The sequence below is a fragment of the Arachis ipaensis genome, chromosome B4 (genome assembly GCF_059453495.1).
Source record: "Arachis ipaensis isolate K30076 ecotype BB chromosome B4, ASM5945349v1, whole genome shotgun sequence".
NCBI classification, from domain to species: Eukaryota; Viridiplantae; Streptophyta; class Magnoliopsida; order Fabales; family Fabaceae; genus Arachis; species Arachis ipaensis.
Window position 1 is genome coordinate 4,283,435 of NC_142439.1, and position 16,188 is coordinate 4,299,622.

Genomic DNA, 16,188 nt, shown 5'->3' on the forward strand with positions numbered 1-16,188 from the left:
TAAATACTGAATCACCCATAATATTAATGGACATCCATATTCTTTGTCTTTATCACAACGCTATCATTATTTTTTTTCCCTCTGTTTTCCGGTTTTCCCACATAATTTACCTTGATTTTTGATGGGAGCTAAAAGAGGCATTCTCATCGTTACTTTTCTTTTCAGGCCCTAAGGTCGAAACAAAATAGGAAACTAAACTAAATTAGCATTCAAGTTCAAGCAGTACAAGCTTTTTGTTTGGGTTTTGGTACCTTTGTTTTTGGTCGGATTCGCTTTTGTTAGTTCTTTTTTTTTTGTCTTGGGTTTTTTTTGGATGGGGACTACTAATGTGTATGTGGTGCTGGGCTGCTATTTCTAATATTAATATTAATAATTAAGGATTAGCTTTCTCATTGAGAAATGATTAAATGTTGGTACTTTATCCGTGGCTCTCCATTGCCAGTTTGCCACGGCTTCAAATCCTTCTGAGCTAAAGCTAATAATAATAAGCTCATAAAAAATGTGTTACTACTTTGCGTAAAGAAAGGGAAATTAATGACTTTAAATTGCATTATATTACAGCATGTCATGTTAATAATATAAATTCTAAGTACTAAATGGCGAGTTTGTAATCAATTACACCAATTGAAAAAAGAGATTAAAGGAGTGTTTGGTTAGTGTTGTTTTAACATAATGATACATATATTAATATACAAAAAAAAAAAAAAACATAAAAATATACAAAATCTGTAACATGTTCGATTATGATGTAGAAGGCATAATAATTTAATTCAAAAATTATTTTTTTCTCTAAATTATTACCACCATTTTTCTATTAGAGTTACTACTATCATCATACTTTCTACAACCATCACTATTTTATTTTTAAATTTGCTGAAAATTATAAAATTTGGTTGAATGATTTATTTGTCAAACTAAAGATATTCTTTTTTTGAGACAAAATCGTATGACATGAAAATCTCATGTACAGTTTCTTTTAGAAGGGTGTGATATTACTATCTATCAGGTATGAATAGATCAACCATTTTGAATTGTTACTGATTTCACACCAAGAACTAATTTGGACAACTTAAATATCTTAATATAACAACAACAAAGTCTTATCCCATTAGGTGGGGTCGGCTACATGAATCAAACCACGTTATTGAATTTTATCATATATCATGTCTATAGAGAGACTATTTACATATAGATCTCGTTTGACCATTTCGATAATGGTCTTCTTAGGTCTTCCTCTGCCTTTCGTCCCTAGTCCATCTTCCATCTCATCCACCCTCATAACTGGGTGTTCTGTCGATCTTCTTCTCACATGTTCGAACCACTTGAAACGCGATTCTACCATTTTTTCACAATAGATGCTACTCCAACTTTCTCTCTTATATCTTCTTTCCTTATTCTATTCAATCGTGTATGACTACTCATCCATCTTAACATCTTCATCTCTGCCACACTTAGTTTATGTTCGTGCTCCCCTTTGACCGTCCAACACTCTGTACCATAAAGTATAGCCGGTCTGATAGCAGTGCGATATAATTTACCTTTAAGTTTTAAAGACACTTTTTTGTCACATATAAAATCAAACGCACTCTGCCATTTTGCCCAATCTGCTTGGATTCTATGATTTATATCATGTTCAATCTCTCCATTATCATGTATGATGCACTCAAGATACTTAAAATTATTAACTTTTGGTAGGATGTTGTCTCCAATCTTCACCTCTATATTAGGGTTTTTCCTTCGCAGACCAAACTTACATTCTATATATTCCATCTTACTACGACTTATGCGCAGACCATACACTTCTAGAGTTTCTCTCCGTAACTCCAACTTATTATTTAGGTCTTCCCTTGACTCTCCCACAAAGATGATATCATCGGCAAAAAGCATGCACCATGGTTCATACTCTTGGATATGCTCTGTGAGTACTTTCAAGACTAATGTGAAAATGTATGGACTTAAAAATGATCCCTGGTGTAATCCTATACCAATAGAGAATTTCTCTGTCACTACTCACACCACCTTGAGTCTTCACACTAGTTGTAGCCCCATCATACATGTCTTTAATTGCACGAATATATGTGATCCTTACTCTCTTTTTTTCTAAAACCTTCCATAAGACCTCCCTTGGCACCCTATTGTATGCTTTTTTCCAAATTAATAAACACCATATGTAGATCTTTTTTATTACTACGATACCTCTCTATTATCCTTCTTAACATGTATATCACTTCAGTAGTGATCTGACTGGCATAAAACCAAATTGGTTTTCTGTTACTTGTGTCTTTTGTCTCAGCCTCCGTTCTATCACCCTTTCCCATAACTTCATGGTATGGTTCATGAGCTTGATCCCTCTATAGTTTTCGCAACTTTGTATATCCCCTTTATTCTTGTAGATAAGTATCAATGAGCTCTTTCTCCACTCATCTGTCATCTTCTTAAACCTTAAAATCTCATTAAAAAACTTGGTTAACCAACTGACGCCTTTCTCTCTAAGATCCTTCCAAACTTCAATCGGGATATTATCGGGTCCTACTGCTTTGCCATTTTTCATCTGCTTTAGAGCCTTTTCTACTTTGAAGTCTCGAATCCTTCGATAGTAGTCGAAGTTTTGAAGTTCTTCCCTCGTGCATAACTGATCAAGGTTCGAAAGAGTCTTCTGTCCTTCATTAAATAACTCGTAGAAGTAACTCTTTCACCTTTTATTGATCTTCTCCTATTGAGCCAACACCTTCCCGTCTTTATCCTTTTTGCACTTAACATGATCCAAGTCTCTCGTTCTTCTTTCACGGCTCTTGACAATTCTATATATACCTTTTTCTATTTCTTTCGTGCCTAAGAACTGGTAGAGACCCTCATATGCTCTTGTTCTTATTTTGCTTACAGCCACTTTTGTGTTTTTCTTAGCCGCCTTATATTTTTTCCAATTATCTGCATTGCGATACAAAAACCGCTCTTTAAAGCACACCCTTTTAGTCTTTATCTTTTCTTGTACACTCGCATTCCAGCACCAGGACTCCTTATCTCTTGGTCCTATCCCTCTAGATTCACTAAAACTTTCTTTTGCTGTTCTTCTAATAACTTCTGCCATCTCTCTCCACATTTCTTCTGCGCTTACGTTCCCATTCCACTTTGCCTCTTCTTCTACCTGTCTTAGGAAGCTTCTTTGTTCCTCATCTTTCATCCGCCACGACCTCGCATTGGGTTCTTCGTATGATGTTTTTTTGTCAACTTTTGTTCAACTCGAAAATCCATGACAAGCATCTTATGTTGTGTTAAACTTTCTTCCGGAATAATTTTACAATTAGTGCAAAATTTTCGGTCAACTCTCTTCAACAAGAAAAAGTCGATTTGAGAGTTTGTCATGCCACTCTTGTAAGTTATAAGATGTTTATTTCTCTTTTTAAAATATATATTTGCGATGAGGAGATCAAAAGTTAAAGAAAAGTTCAAAATAATTTTACCCTTGATATTGACCATCCCAAAATTATGGTCTCTATGAATATTTTTATATCCAGTAGTAGCTGCAAATAAAATAAAAGCCATCTAAACCGTAAAAGAATAAGAGGGTCAAAGAGAGAAAGAGATGACAGAAAAAAAAGATAGACATAAAAATGATGTTGATGTAAAAAATGAGTTAATGACTATGATAATTTACAAATAAAAAATAAAAAAAGGAATAGTGTTTTGATTTAAATATTATTTCAAGGCATTTATGTAATTATATAACACATCTTTTGTAATTCATCATAGTTTATAGTTTGCATAATTTAAATTTGACAAAGTATATATTTCATAAAAAAAATCTTTATTAAAATTTAAGCAAATGCACAAATAAGATAAGTCTTACAGTTCAGGAACATACGCCAAATTTATAACTTTTTCTTTAGATCTTTGTATTATTTGTACATTAAAAAAATCTACATTGAAGAGTTCCCTTAACTGAAAATGCCCAACTTCCATGCACATTTGTGTGTGTCTACTTTCATGCATATATAATTTTTATATATTAAGTTATTAACCACCAAATACATCACTTCAATATGCTAAATAAAGTAATTTGGTTCTCTAATTCAAATATATAACTAATTCTATATCGCCATATTCAAAAACGAAGAAATCATTTACATTTTCGTTAAAAAATATTCTATTTATTTTTTGTTCTCAATGTTGGGATAAGTTTTAAAATTGTCCTTAACATTTCAATCATCCTATTTAAGTCCCTAACGTTTTAAAATTGGCTCAATATTATCCTACCGTTAGAGATCTGTTAACAGAATTGACGGTAGGACAAAATTGAGACGATTTTAAAACGTTAGAGACTTAAATAGGACAAAAACGTTGGGATAAAAACGATACATAAAAATAAATTTTAATTTTATCCTTCAATAATATCAATTTTTTAATGTATATAATATTCAATTATTTTTTAATCACATCTAAGTAAATTATATTTAATCAAACTATTTTCATTCTAAATAAATTTTTTTATATTTTTATATTAACTTATAAAAAAATAAATTTATTTAGAATGAAAATAATGTGATTAAGTGTAATTTACTTATATATGATTAAAAAATAATTGAATACTATGTACAGTAAAAAATTGATATTATTGAAGGATAAAACTAAAATTTATTTATATGTATCGTTTTTATCCCAACGTTTTCGTCCTATTTAAGTCTCTAACGTTTCAAAATCGTTTCAATTTTGTCTCGCCGTCAATTCTGTTAACAGATTCCGTTGGCAGGACAACATTGAGTCAATTTTAAAACGTTAGGAACTTAAATAGAATGATTGAAACCATTAGGAACAACTTTAAAATTTATCCCAAACGTTAAGACAAAAACAATACTTTACTCGAAAAATCAATTTCAATGGACAGACTTAAAATGCAAGCTTTTATTTTGTTTATATATATATATATATATATTATTTTTTTTTTGTAAAAATAAGAATTAAAAATAAAAAATTGGAATACAAGTAAAGGAAACATGCATTTCACTGTTTAGTTCGATTAACTGATTAAGCTTCGAGAGAGAGTTATAGTCTGAAATATTGGACGGTGTTGTGGTCTGCTTCTCTCTCTCTCTCTCTCTGCTCTTCAAGGTTCGAGATCCTGCCGTCGCCGGTGACCGCCATGTCCTTCAAATTCTCGCTCCTCTTCGTCCTCTTTCTCTTCCTCTCTGCCGTCTTCGCTTCCGAGTCAGATCACAAGGTAAGCCCTCCCTCATTTCCTGACTCTACTGTCCGATCTTTTATTTTTTTGGCTCAAATTTCGTAATAAGATCTGTTTCCTTGCTGTGGATCTATGACTCTCCATTTTGCATAGGGTTCTCTTAGTTTATGCTTTAGATTGTTGGAATTTTTGTGGCCTTAGATCTCATGCGCTTTGCTCCCTCGTCTTCGTTAGGCGCTTTTAATCGTTCAGGACTATGTGCAATGTAGATGCTTATGTGGCTATGAACTTCTGTTTCAATTTCATCCTGATGTATCATGATATTAGCTTAGGCTAGTTTTGTTTGAAAGGATTATGATCTTTAGATTGGACTTCTTCGGATAAGCTAAAATGGAGAACCTTGAGTTAACTACATATGAAACAGTGTGATTCAGTTGTAAGTTATGATGCAGCTATTCCAAACTAGGGGGTTGGCATTCACTTATGATTTACTCTCGCTTTCATTAATGTGACATGTCTATACTCTATAGTGTGATTATCTGGTTTGTTTACTTTAAGTATGGCAATTGTTTTGTTCTTTTTATGCGTCAATTGTCATTCTTACGATTTTGAAATAGGAATCCATGGATGGATGTAGATACCAGGATGTATAACTTGGCACTCGCTATAGAACGTAATACCTATTTTTAGCTCTCAGAGATAATTTCAACCTACCAATTTATTAGTAGTCATTCCTCTGTTTAGGCTGCCTATTGGCGAATCATTTTAGTTTTGTGAACAGTAAGATTTTTTATCTACTCCCTAAACTGCAGTTTGAGGGGGAAAAATAATAAAATGAAAATAAATAAGAGTTTCTGCTCTTCTCTGATATTTGAAGGGCTGGCGTGAGAGTCTACCTTTTCATTGAAACTTGCTGATTTTGGACTAAACATTAAATGGAAAGGGCTTGTGCTTGTATTGGGCTAATATCATAATTCAATCAATGTTACACATAAGTGGTATTTGTTACATGGATGTTCTTATTTAATTTCCTCAATTTACTTTTGAATACCCTTAGGCAGTTGTAAATGATTTTCTGACATCTTTATCAAAGAATCAGTCTGCCTGAGCCAGTGCTAAAGATCTAATGCATATCTTTCATTTATATCTTTTTGTCACCCATGGTTTCTGATTTAAATTGTGTATTTTCATTTAATTGCAGTATAACCAAGATGACCCAGTTACCCTTTGGGTGAACAAAGTTGGTCCTTATAATAATCCACAAGAAACATACAACTATTACAGCCTCCCATTTTGCCGACCACCTGGTCAACCTGCCCATAAATGGGGTGGTCTTGGTGAGGTCCTTGGTGGCAATGAACTTATTGATAGCCAAATTGAGATAAAGTTCCGAAGTATGCTGTCTTCTCTTGTCCTAGATGTTTCATGGAAGACCTATCAGTGGACAAAACTGATGTTATTTTGTTTTTCACCAGGAAATTTGGAGAAAACCACCTTTTGTCGTCTGGATCTCGATGAGGGGAAAGTTAAACAGTTTAAGGATGCAATAGAGAACAGTTACTGGTTTGAATTCTTCATGGGTATGTTGTGCAGTATTGATACAATGCCTATACTTTATGAGCTTTTGCTTGACATTGAATAATAATAGTGGCATAGCAATAATAGAAAACAGTTGCATGACTGAAACAATCAGAAAACACCGATTTTTTGCTTTATTTTATCTTGATTGTTTGGTGTATAACTTACATTTGACGCTGTTTCTTTCCTTGGTTTCTATAATGGTTGATCTTCAATGGGCAAAACACGAGTTCAGATGACCTACCATTATGGGGTATGCCTACAGCTGCTTCTGCTTCTTTATATTTATTTGATGACTTTGCGTTTCATTTGTGATCATTATCAAAGGTATTTTGTTCATGTTTAAGGATATGTTGGTGAGCTACATCCTGATAAGAACAGTGATAATGGCAAGCATGTCCTGTACACACACAAGAACATCATTGTTAAATTCAACAATGATCAGGTCAGAAGTGATTTAAAGATCTTCTCTATCTCATATATATATATTGGGGTACATGAAATGCCATGCTTAGGTCCATTATTTACATTCTCTTGCAGATCATTCATGTGAATCTCACTCAGGACAACCCAAAACCTTTGGAAGTAGGAAGACCTTTGGACATGACATATGCTGTCACATGGATTCCTACGAATGTCACTTTTGCACGCCGATTTGATGTCTACTTGGACTATCCATTCTTTGAGCATCAGGTTAATAAATGGTGCCAGTTTCGTTTTTTATTTTTTTTTTAGAATTTAAATTGAAAGTGGTGTATATCGTTGGTTACTTGCTACGTGCAAACTCATGTGGATCTTATCCTGGACACATAACTGAGAGAATTATCCTCTTGGACATTTTTGTAGATCCATTGGTTCTCCATTTTTAACTCTTTTATGATGGTCATCTTTCTTACTGGATTGGTCTCAATGATATTAATGCGAACTTTGAGAAATGACTATGCAAAATATGCCCGGGAAGATGATGATTTGGAAACTCTGGTAAGGCTTTCTTTAAGTTATTTTGTAGTAATTTACGGAATATATGTCCTTTCTTACGAGATAAAGCCATTATGGTTCTGATTCAATCTTTGGTGACGCTCAAATACCAGGAAAGAGATGTTAGTGAAGAATCTGGCTGGAAACTTGTGCATGGTGATGTTTTTCGGCCTCCTCGCAATTTGGTGATTCTGTCAGCTGTTGTTGGTACAGGTGCTCAGTTAGCATTACTGGTTCTTCTTGTCATCTTGTTGGCTATTGTTGGAATGTTGTATGTCGGGTAAGCACATAATGTTAAACCTGACTGGAATGTTGTTATGGATATTAAGACATTACTGTTAGTATCATTGTATAAACTATACAATTAATGCAATATTCGCATGGCAATTTCTCTTACAAGTCTCAATTTCAGCTATGATTAAGTAATTTATTCTAGTTTTTCTATTGGTTGTTCCTTTTTTTCCCTGGTCTTTTTCTCTCCCCTTTATTATGTTTAAATTTATCTAATTTGCAGGCGAGGAGCAATTGTCACAACCTTTATTGTGTGTTATGCTCTCACATCATTCATCTCTGGTTATGTGAGTGGAGGGATGTACTCACGCAATGGGGGTAAACATTTGCATTGGATGTTGCTTTATCTTGTATTTGTTTAGATTACTCTATACCAGCCATCCCCTCTCTCTCTCTCTCTCTCTCTCTCTCTCTCAATGATTACAATTAAATTTACGATTTCAGGTAAAAATTGGATTAAATCCATGATCCTTACTGCATCGCTGTTCCCGTTTATGTGCTTTGGAATCGGATTTATCTTAAACACAATTGCTATTTTCTATGGATCTCTAGCAGCAATCCCCTTTGGAACAATCGTGGTTGTCTTTGTTATTTGGGCTTTCATCTCTTTCCCTCTGGCACTTCTTGGCACAGTTGTTGGAAGAAACTGGAGCGGTGCTCCAAATAATCCCTGTCGTGTAAAGACCATTCCTCGCCCGATTCCTGAGAAAAAGTGGTACCTTACACCGTCGGTAGTTTCTATCATGGGAGGACTGCTTCCCTTTGGCAGCATATTCATTGAGATGTATTTTGTATTTACTTCCTTCTGGAATTACAAGGTGAGCTACTATGCAATTGCATGTTAGGGGAGTAAATTAACCCCCCCCCCCCCTCCCCCTCCCCCTTTTTCCTTCTTTGGTATTAGTTTGATAGAATGATCTGCGAACGATGATTAAATTGTCTCTATATGACCTCAAGGTCACAGATTAAAGAAGTAGAATCAGCCACAGTTGCACTGGGTTGCCCTTATTAGTTTGATAGTGTTTTCCTATTCTGTCAGAATAGAACCAACACTTTTCTTGAGGAAAACACTTCTGTTAACTTTTAATTCCTGTGAAAGCTGAATCAACTCATGCAGTCTTATCTTACAATCTCTTTTGTTTCTTACATTTTGTGAAAAACAGGTGTACTATGTCTATGGCTTCATGCTACTAGTTTTTCTGATTCTCCTCATTGTGACCGTATGTGTGACAATTGTGGGGACATACTTTCTGTTAAATGCCGAGAACTACCACTGGCAATGGACTTCTTTCTTTTCAGCTGCCTCAACAGCTGTTTATGTGTATTTGTACTCAGTATACTACTACTATGTGAAGACAAAGATGTCAGGGTTCTTCCAAACGAGCTTCTATTTTGGATACACTTTGATGTTTTGTCTTGGACTGGGAATTCTCTGTGGTAAGTTCTTGAATTTAATTTTAGTGTTCATTTAGAATCCATGACTATTGGCTGCACAGTTTAAATGTGATACCTTGACAATGTGCTGAATGTTTCTATTTTCTGAAATAAATGAAATGGAAGTGCTCTTATCTTCTAAAAATGGATACCTCAGTTCACAATAAATAATTATTTTCATTCAATTGGGCAGGAGCTGTGGGTTATCTTGGTTCAAATTTGTTTGTGAGGAGGATCTATAGAAACATCAAGTGTGACTAAGGATTTTCTGAAAGTTCAGACCAGAGCAGTTTCCACATATTTGCAGGAGACAATAAATTCGCAGCAGAAACCTCTGGTTGTATGTATGGACCAAACAACATTTACAGGTAGTATCACAATCACAGGGATTTTGTGAATGAGGATGTATTCTTTCTCTATATTAGGGAAGGCCCGAAAATTTTTTCCCCATGTCAGTAATTGGAAGCCTTGATTTTAGAATGTAGAGATTTGTTTTTATAATTTAGATAGCTAGCAAAATATGAGACTCTTGTGGTTACTTTTCCATCCCTTTATAAATAGGTGCCCGATTGGTATACTGATGTCTAAATTCCCCACGCGGTTTAGCTACGGAAACAATGTATGTAGAGGGGGTTAAGTCATTGGAAATGAATTTTGTGCTCCTGAATTTTGTACCAAAGATATGATTATCCTTCCTATCTGCTTCTGCCACATTGCTTGTTTAAATTTTTAAATGCTGACATGCATTTCTTCATCTCATTCCATTTTTTATGGACTTTAAATATTTATTTGTGGATGTAACTCGAGACACGGTTTTAACGAAAAGGAATATATACGTATGTGCTTCTGCATGCCTGGCCTTCTTGACCGAGCTCTGTTTTTGTCATTCTCTGCTCCTATTTTTGAATACTTAGGTACCTTAACATGCAGCATTATAAGGATAAACATTCAGCGGTTGTACTTGTGTAAAGGGATCAAATGAAAATTGAACAATTTTTCCCACAATTACTTGTGTCATTGTGTGTGTTAGCCTGTATGCTTGGAGGTATTATTTTAAAAGGCAAACTGTATTTGTGGCATTACTCGATCCTGAGTGCATTGAAAACGATTTTAGTAGAAGGACCCTCGGTATTGTATGGTCATAGCGAATTACCAAAAAATAGAGCCACGCAATGCAGGAATAGGATAGTGCCAACTAGAATAGCCAACCAATAATCTCTGGTGATAACTGGGATAGATAGATTGAGAAATAAAATGCTGCCACGTGGCAGATAGGATTGCATGCACGTTCCTGCATGTTTTATCGACACTATTTCCACAAGTTCACCTCTGTTGTCAACAACAAAAGCCACCTTCTCTGTTTCTATTCCCTACCATCTTCAACTTTCACCAAAAATACAATGGCCACCACCCCAGCTCTCTCCGGCACCATGGTGAGCACCTCCTTCATCCGGAGGCAACCGGTCACCACCAGCCTAAAGGCATTCCCCAACGTGGGCCAGGCTGTTTTTGGTGTGAAAGGTGGACGTGGTGGCCGTATAACTGCCATGGCTGCATACAAGGTGAAGCTCATCACCCCAGAGGGACCACAAGAATTTGAATGCCCCGATGACGTCTACATTCTCGACCAGGCCGAGGAGCTCGGCTTTGAGCTTCCCTACTCGTGCAGGGCTGGTTCCTGCTCTTCTTGTGCTGGCAAAGTTGTGAGTGGCACTGTGGATCAGACTGATCAAAGCTTCCTTGATGATGAACAAATAGACGGTGGATTCGTTCTCACCTGCGTTGCTTACCCTCAGTCAGATATTGTCATTGAGACCCACAAGGAGGAAGAACTCGTTGGTTAAATGTTGTAACCACAATTATTATTTATTATTATCATATTAATAGTTTTCTTGCCATTTTATATCATGTTTTTCTACTCATGTCTTTTGTGTTTAGGTTTTATTATGCCTTTTCGGGGGCATGATGATTGTTTTGTGTTTTCAGGACAATGAGTAAGTAACTTACCCTTCTTCTGTAGTAACAAACAAGTGAACTTGTCGTTTATAAGAATCCTTATTCGATATACATTTATATTATACCAAAGTAGCAAACTCTTAATGCTATAGTGCATGTCATTTGTCAACGATTCCAAATTGGCTATTAGGTGATGATTCGAGTGGAAAGAATTAGATTCACAAACCACGAGAATTAGGGATGCCAAGTTTGTGATAAAAAATATGCTACTAAACAACTTGGTGTACTTTCTTAAACTAGACTCGGTAAAAAAGTAGTAAAACATAAGAGTTTATTGGGTTCAACCTGTTTACTTATTTCTGTTTTTAAGATCTTCTATTAAATATTTAAACTATGTTTTATGTCCAAAAATTTCAACGCTACGTTGAGACTAACCCTATATATATATAACTTGATAGGCTTACAACTTAGATAAGATATTTAGTTGCATCTGTTGTACAAGCCTCTTCACACTGGACTAGCTAGTTACTATATCCATCCTTCAGAGCCTTTATGCCTGACTTTGTACATCTATATTCCCTTGTTTCAACTGGTTATGCAATGAAACTAAGAACATTAACCATAAGTTTGTCATGTTTTCTGAAACAAATCAGAAAGAGTCTCAGCTTTTGCTACGTCTTCACTGCCACCAACATGGTCCTCGCCATTATCGGGCAGTTGTGTCGAGTCAATATGTACAGAGTTGGACAAATACTCGGCCACCTTCATTGAATCTTGGTCTTTGGAGCTGTTGGAAGCTTCAAATTTGAGTTGGTCTACTGAAGTTACTGTTATCTGATTCAAAGACTCTAAGTCTAAGGAAGAGCTTCTAGTTAGAGTACCAGATACTACTGTTATCTCATCCCTCTCATCAATTGTTGATTCAAGGGAACAGACTGATCTTGCAGTATGATGCGAGTGATCATGTTTCGATTTCTGTTTTACTCTTTTACACCAACTGTGCAATGAATCTCTAACACTCTCTGTTACTAGCGCCTTCTTACACCGCGATCCCATCTATAGTGATCCATCAATTTTGAACATGTTAGGAAATATGGATAGAAGAAACATTATTTCAGTTACAGGAGAGAAGAGAGTGGGGCGGGAGACAGAATGGATGATGTTGAAATGTTTAGAAATCACTGCTAATGTTAAGCCGACCTGTGAAACTATCACATTCAGGGGCACTGTCATGTAGCTACACCAGAACTGAACAAGAACACTGCAAAGTTTGAAATAAGAAAACTGTGAGACCCCGAAGATTGAGTATTTTAGAATCTTGAGAGTGGAGAACTAAATAGCACTTTTGGAAGAGTGATGAAGCTCACCCCGATGCCAAACGAATGATGATCATGTAATGGTTCTTCATAAAGCATGATTTTTGCTCTAGTCCCCACTAAACATACAGGGGGAAAAATTTTTCAACTTAGCAAAAGTTTTGAGTAGACAGACTCATATAATAGAACACATATATACACTTGCTGGCATAGCAGCACGCATATTCTTCAAGAACTAAGAATCTTACCAATGACCAAATAAATGTTGCCATTTCAAAGGCATTCTGCATGAATAATAGAGAAAATTAAGATAAGAATTGAAAACAACCAAGCAGAATGACAGGACTACAAATTCTGGTGGTAGAAGTAGTTACCTGAAATATCACAAATTGAATCAGCCATAGGAGTATTTCTGGCTTTTTAAACCAGAAGAGATCATCACGTGGCTTTACTTGTGTCCTAGCAAGTGGACCTTGTTGTTCCATAATTTCAAGTGCTAAAGTGGATACTACATGTTGAAGTTTTGTGCCTATCAACATCACAAGCTTTTACAAGTACAGAAATTAGACATTGAAAGAACAAAGAATAACTTTTTCAAAGGACAGTTTCATTTTTATGAAGATAGTATACATACCATTGCAGGGATAAATGACAACCAGAAGTATATATTCAGACCTGCAAATTCAGGAAATTAAACTTGTGAGGAAATTAATAAGAGACACTAACAATGTACACACCCCCAACGCTGAAGAAGGAAAACTTACCATGGATGTTCACAAAGATGCAGATTATAGCATAAATCCAAAGTGGCCAGCTGAAGTTAAGGGAAAAAATTATTGAAAATTATTGCATTAGTTTACGAGCAACACTTTAATTATCTAAATGGAGAAAATCCATTTCAGACCTTATGCCTAGAATGCCATGAAATTCATCTTCCATGCTTCGAACCATATATTGATGAAAATTATATGACAGTGGCAATCTGTGCTCCTGCAAATTTATAAAACAGGTTAGGATCACATGGAATCAGCTAGTGAGGAAGGTGAAGAGTATGTTAATGATGTTAAAAATGATAGTGATTGCAAGAGAGCAGCTTAATCCACTTTGAATAACATATTTGAAAAAACAGAATTGACAGATCAAGGAACAACAATGGATGAAAGAATCTCCTATTATGAATGATTATCTCAATAAATAGAAAACTTACAGTGATGAAACCCAGACGGAGTGCAAGGTAGTCTGATTTTTTTATAGAACTCCTAAACTGGCGCAGGAAACAAAGCTGCAAATTGACACCACAAATTATCAGCCACGAGGATGAAAAAGTAAGCTTGCAAATAAAAATTAAGAATATGAAGCTATAAAGTGTTGATGATATATCACCATCCAGATGAGTATTGGATTCCTGCTCCATGGATGTGAAGCATGATGAAAAACAAAGGTTATCTGCCGCCTCATCACCTTGTTTCTTTTTCCTGTACAACAATTAACATGTAAATGTGATTGGGTAGTGTCTGACAGTTAGATTATTACAACAGAAATTTTCATTTGTTACTACATTGACAAATTAAAATTCCTGTCTTGGTTTGTGAAACCATTCTATGCTATATAGTATGCTATGCACCTTGCAGATTTCCGTCCGCTGCAACCGTGGTCTGATTTTCCCATCTGCGCCAACTATAAATCTAAAGAAGCATGGAACAAATGGAAAACAAACAATAGTACACGAAAGGCAACAATGTCAGCCCCACATAACCAGAAACATATGGACCAGACAACCAAACATGAGCCAAAGCAAAGAAGACAACAACATGTGCTTGAAACAAGCAAGTGATCCCATAATAAGCTGGAAAAGTCTATTGCCGACCAACCTTGCTCATTGCCAAACCGACTGCCAGACAACTGTATAGAACATGAGTGATCCCAAGAACAAACAAGAACCGGTGCAGCTGCTCAAGACCCTCGTATGAAACAAATGGCTCGTGCCCCTGCATTCATTCATTTATTAGTATCTTTTACTAATAAATGTAATTTCTAACTCATAACTGAAAACTTCTTACCGCAGGGCATTGATTGAATGGACCACTAATTAGTCCCTTTGGAATATCAGTTTCATCAGGGGAAAAGGATGAACCTTCGGGCATGACATTCTGGTTCGTGTCAAGGTCTTTTTCAGAACAAATATAAAACTCGCTATTGAACAGTGATGAATTTACACATATTTCAGAGATCCATCTTGCACTTTGTGCCAACAACAAAGAGATAAGACCAAGTAGCATCAACTCTAGCAGAAAGGAACAATCCAAGTCAAGTACCACGTAAAAAATCAGTAGTATCATATCATTGATTATTATTAAAGTGCTTGTTTTACCTTCCTTAATCTTTTCCAGTGATGCAAAGAGAGCCTTCCTTCTTGTCTTCTTCAACCACTGCACAGCCAAGAAAAAGAAGCTTCATACGTTCACAAGATTCAACAAATTACTTGTTAAGCACCCTTCCATTTATACACTTCACCAAGAACAGATAAATAGCAACCGTTACACCAACCCTAAGATCTGAAACCGCCTATCATCTATTTCGCAGCACATTATGCAATATGAAGTAACATTTATTACTGTAACTGAATCACTTATATCATACACGTAATCTGCAACTAAAGTTGTAGTACCTTTCCAAAGCGGTAGATGGAGCGCTCAACGACGAAGCAGACGAAGACCATAACGGTAATAACGGAAGCAACTGAATATGTTGGCGTCTCAGCCAGAGAGCGACCTCGTCGAAGCACCTCCGCCATTATTACAAACTCTAACTACTCAAATCAACACAACATGGATTGAATATAGTAGTGAGCGAGTGCCGAGTGAAGGAAGAAGGATCCAGGAAAATTCAAAATGGAAAGTGGAGAAGCATCTAATAATCCCTCGGGTTTAGCAGCTTAATTATTATTTAATTAATTATTATGAGTAGGGGGTGCATGTGGACAGTGCCTAATTGCTACTGTGCACATCATACTGAGCTTTCAATTCATTTGTTTATTGTTAATCAAATCAGACCTTCCCTCAACCATCATGCATTGGGAAATGTTTCCAAACCATGCACATGGGAGGGTCTTCCTCTGCCTCTCTCGCGGGTTAGTTGTTAACAAATTTTTAGTGGGTCCCATTGCACCTTATTTGATATATGTCTGTAAAAGGCCATCAAGATCAAAATACGTGTACTTTTATAACCTTTATTGCCAAAATCACTGTGAAGGAAAAGTAAGCAGGGTTTACAAAATTATTCCTTCTGATTCTGCTTCTAGAGTTCTAGGCTTCTAGTTCTAGCCATGAGAGTCGTGTAAGAAGTAAGAACTAAGAAGCACCATTACTCCAAAAGTACGTATCTTTATTGTATTGTATACGTATATGTAGGGGATACTCATTTAAACTTTAAATTATATTTCTAAGTTTGAACTTAAAA

At 35.7% G+C, this 16,188-nt stretch overlaps 3 protein-coding genes across 4 annotated transcripts; 2 read left to right on the plus strand and 1 right to left on the minus strand.

Moving 5' to 3' along the window:
• Window positions 1-4,976: 4,976 nt before the first annotated feature.
• On the plus strand, window positions 4,977-10,168 carry LOC107638478 (transmembrane 9 superfamily member 1). 2 transcript variants are annotated; one of them, XM_088483641.1, is made up of 12 exons: window positions 4,996-5,215; window positions 6,378-6,570; window positions 6,652-6,756; window positions 6,990-7,007; window positions 7,102-7,199; window positions 7,295-7,447; window positions 7,601-7,735; window positions 7,846-8,012; window positions 8,247-8,341; window positions 8,468-8,841; window positions 9,187-9,460; window positions 9,651-10,168. In XM_088483641.1, exons 1-12 carry the CDS (start codon window positions 5,138-5,140, stop codon window positions 9,716-9,718), a joined length of 1,758 nt encoding a protein of 585 aa, XP_088339767.1. In that variant the 5' UTR covers window positions 4,996-5,137; the 3' UTR covers window positions 9,719-10,168. The 2 variants fall into 2 exon arrangements, with proteins under 2 accessions (XP_088339768.1, XP_088339767.1); XM_088483642.1 differs by lacking the exon at window positions 6,990-7,007 and having other exon boundaries at window positions 4,977-5,215; window positions 6,652-6,768.
• A 563-nt stretch (window positions 10,169-10,731) lies between these two features.
• Window positions 10,732-11,542, plus strand: LOC107638480 (ferredoxin). Its single transcript, XM_016341780.3, has one exon. The coding sequence runs from the start codon at window positions 10,753-10,755 to the stop codon at window positions 11,299-11,301; it is 549 nt and encodes a 182-aa protein (XP_016197266.3). The 5' UTR covers window positions 10,732-10,752; the 3' UTR covers window positions 11,302-11,542.
• Window positions 11,543-11,837: 295 nt separating this feature from the next.
• On the minus strand, window positions 11,838-15,916 carry MLO4 (Seven transmembrane MLO family protein). Its single transcript, XM_016341779.3, has 15 exons — window positions 15,398-15,916; window positions 15,101-15,158; window positions 14,790-15,013; window positions 14,601-14,717; window positions 14,354-14,414; window positions 14,113-14,204; window positions 13,937-14,011; window positions 13,634-13,719; window positions 13,494-13,543; window positions 13,364-13,404; window positions 13,104-13,274; window positions 12,978-13,013; window positions 12,781-12,848; window positions 12,614-12,674; window positions 11,838-12,469 (listed from the first exon to the last, which is right to left on the minus strand). Exons 1-15 carry the CDS (start codon window positions 15,521-15,523, stop codon window positions 12,044-12,046), a joined length of 1,692 nt encoding a protein of 563 aa, XP_016197265.1. The 5' UTR covers window positions 15,524-15,916; the 3' UTR covers window positions 11,838-12,043.
• Window positions 15,917-16,188: the final 272 nt, after the last annotated feature.

Coding starts and splice junctions, on each gene's coding strand:
- MLO4 (XM_016341779.3), bottom strand. CDS start 15,523: ATGGCGGAGGTGCTTCGACGAGGTCGCTCTCTGGCTGAGACGCCAACA. Junction 15,159..15,397: donor CCATCTACCGCTTTGGAAAG/GTACTACAACTT, acceptor TTGGCTGTGCAG/TGGTTGAAGAAGACAAGAAG. Junction 12,675..12,780: donor ATCATTCGTTTGGCATCGGG/GTGAGCTTCATC, acceptor CAAACTTTGCAG/TGTTCTTGTTCAGTTCTGGT.
- LOC107638478 (XM_088483641.1), top strand. CDS start 5,138: ATGTCCTTCAAATTCTCGCTCCTCTTCGTCCTCTTTCTCTTCCTCTCT. Junction 5,216..6,377: donor CTTCCGAGTCAGATCACAAG/GTAAGCCCTCCC, acceptor ATTTAATTGCAG/TATAACCAAGATGACCCAGT. Junction 7,448..7,600: donor ATCCATTCTTTGAGCATCAG/GTTAATAAATGG, acceptor ACATTTTTGTAG/ATCCATTGGTTCTCCATTTT.
- LOC107638480 (XM_016341780.3), top strand. CDS start 10,753: ATGTTTTATCGACACTATTTCCACAAGTTCACCTCTGTTGTCAACAAC.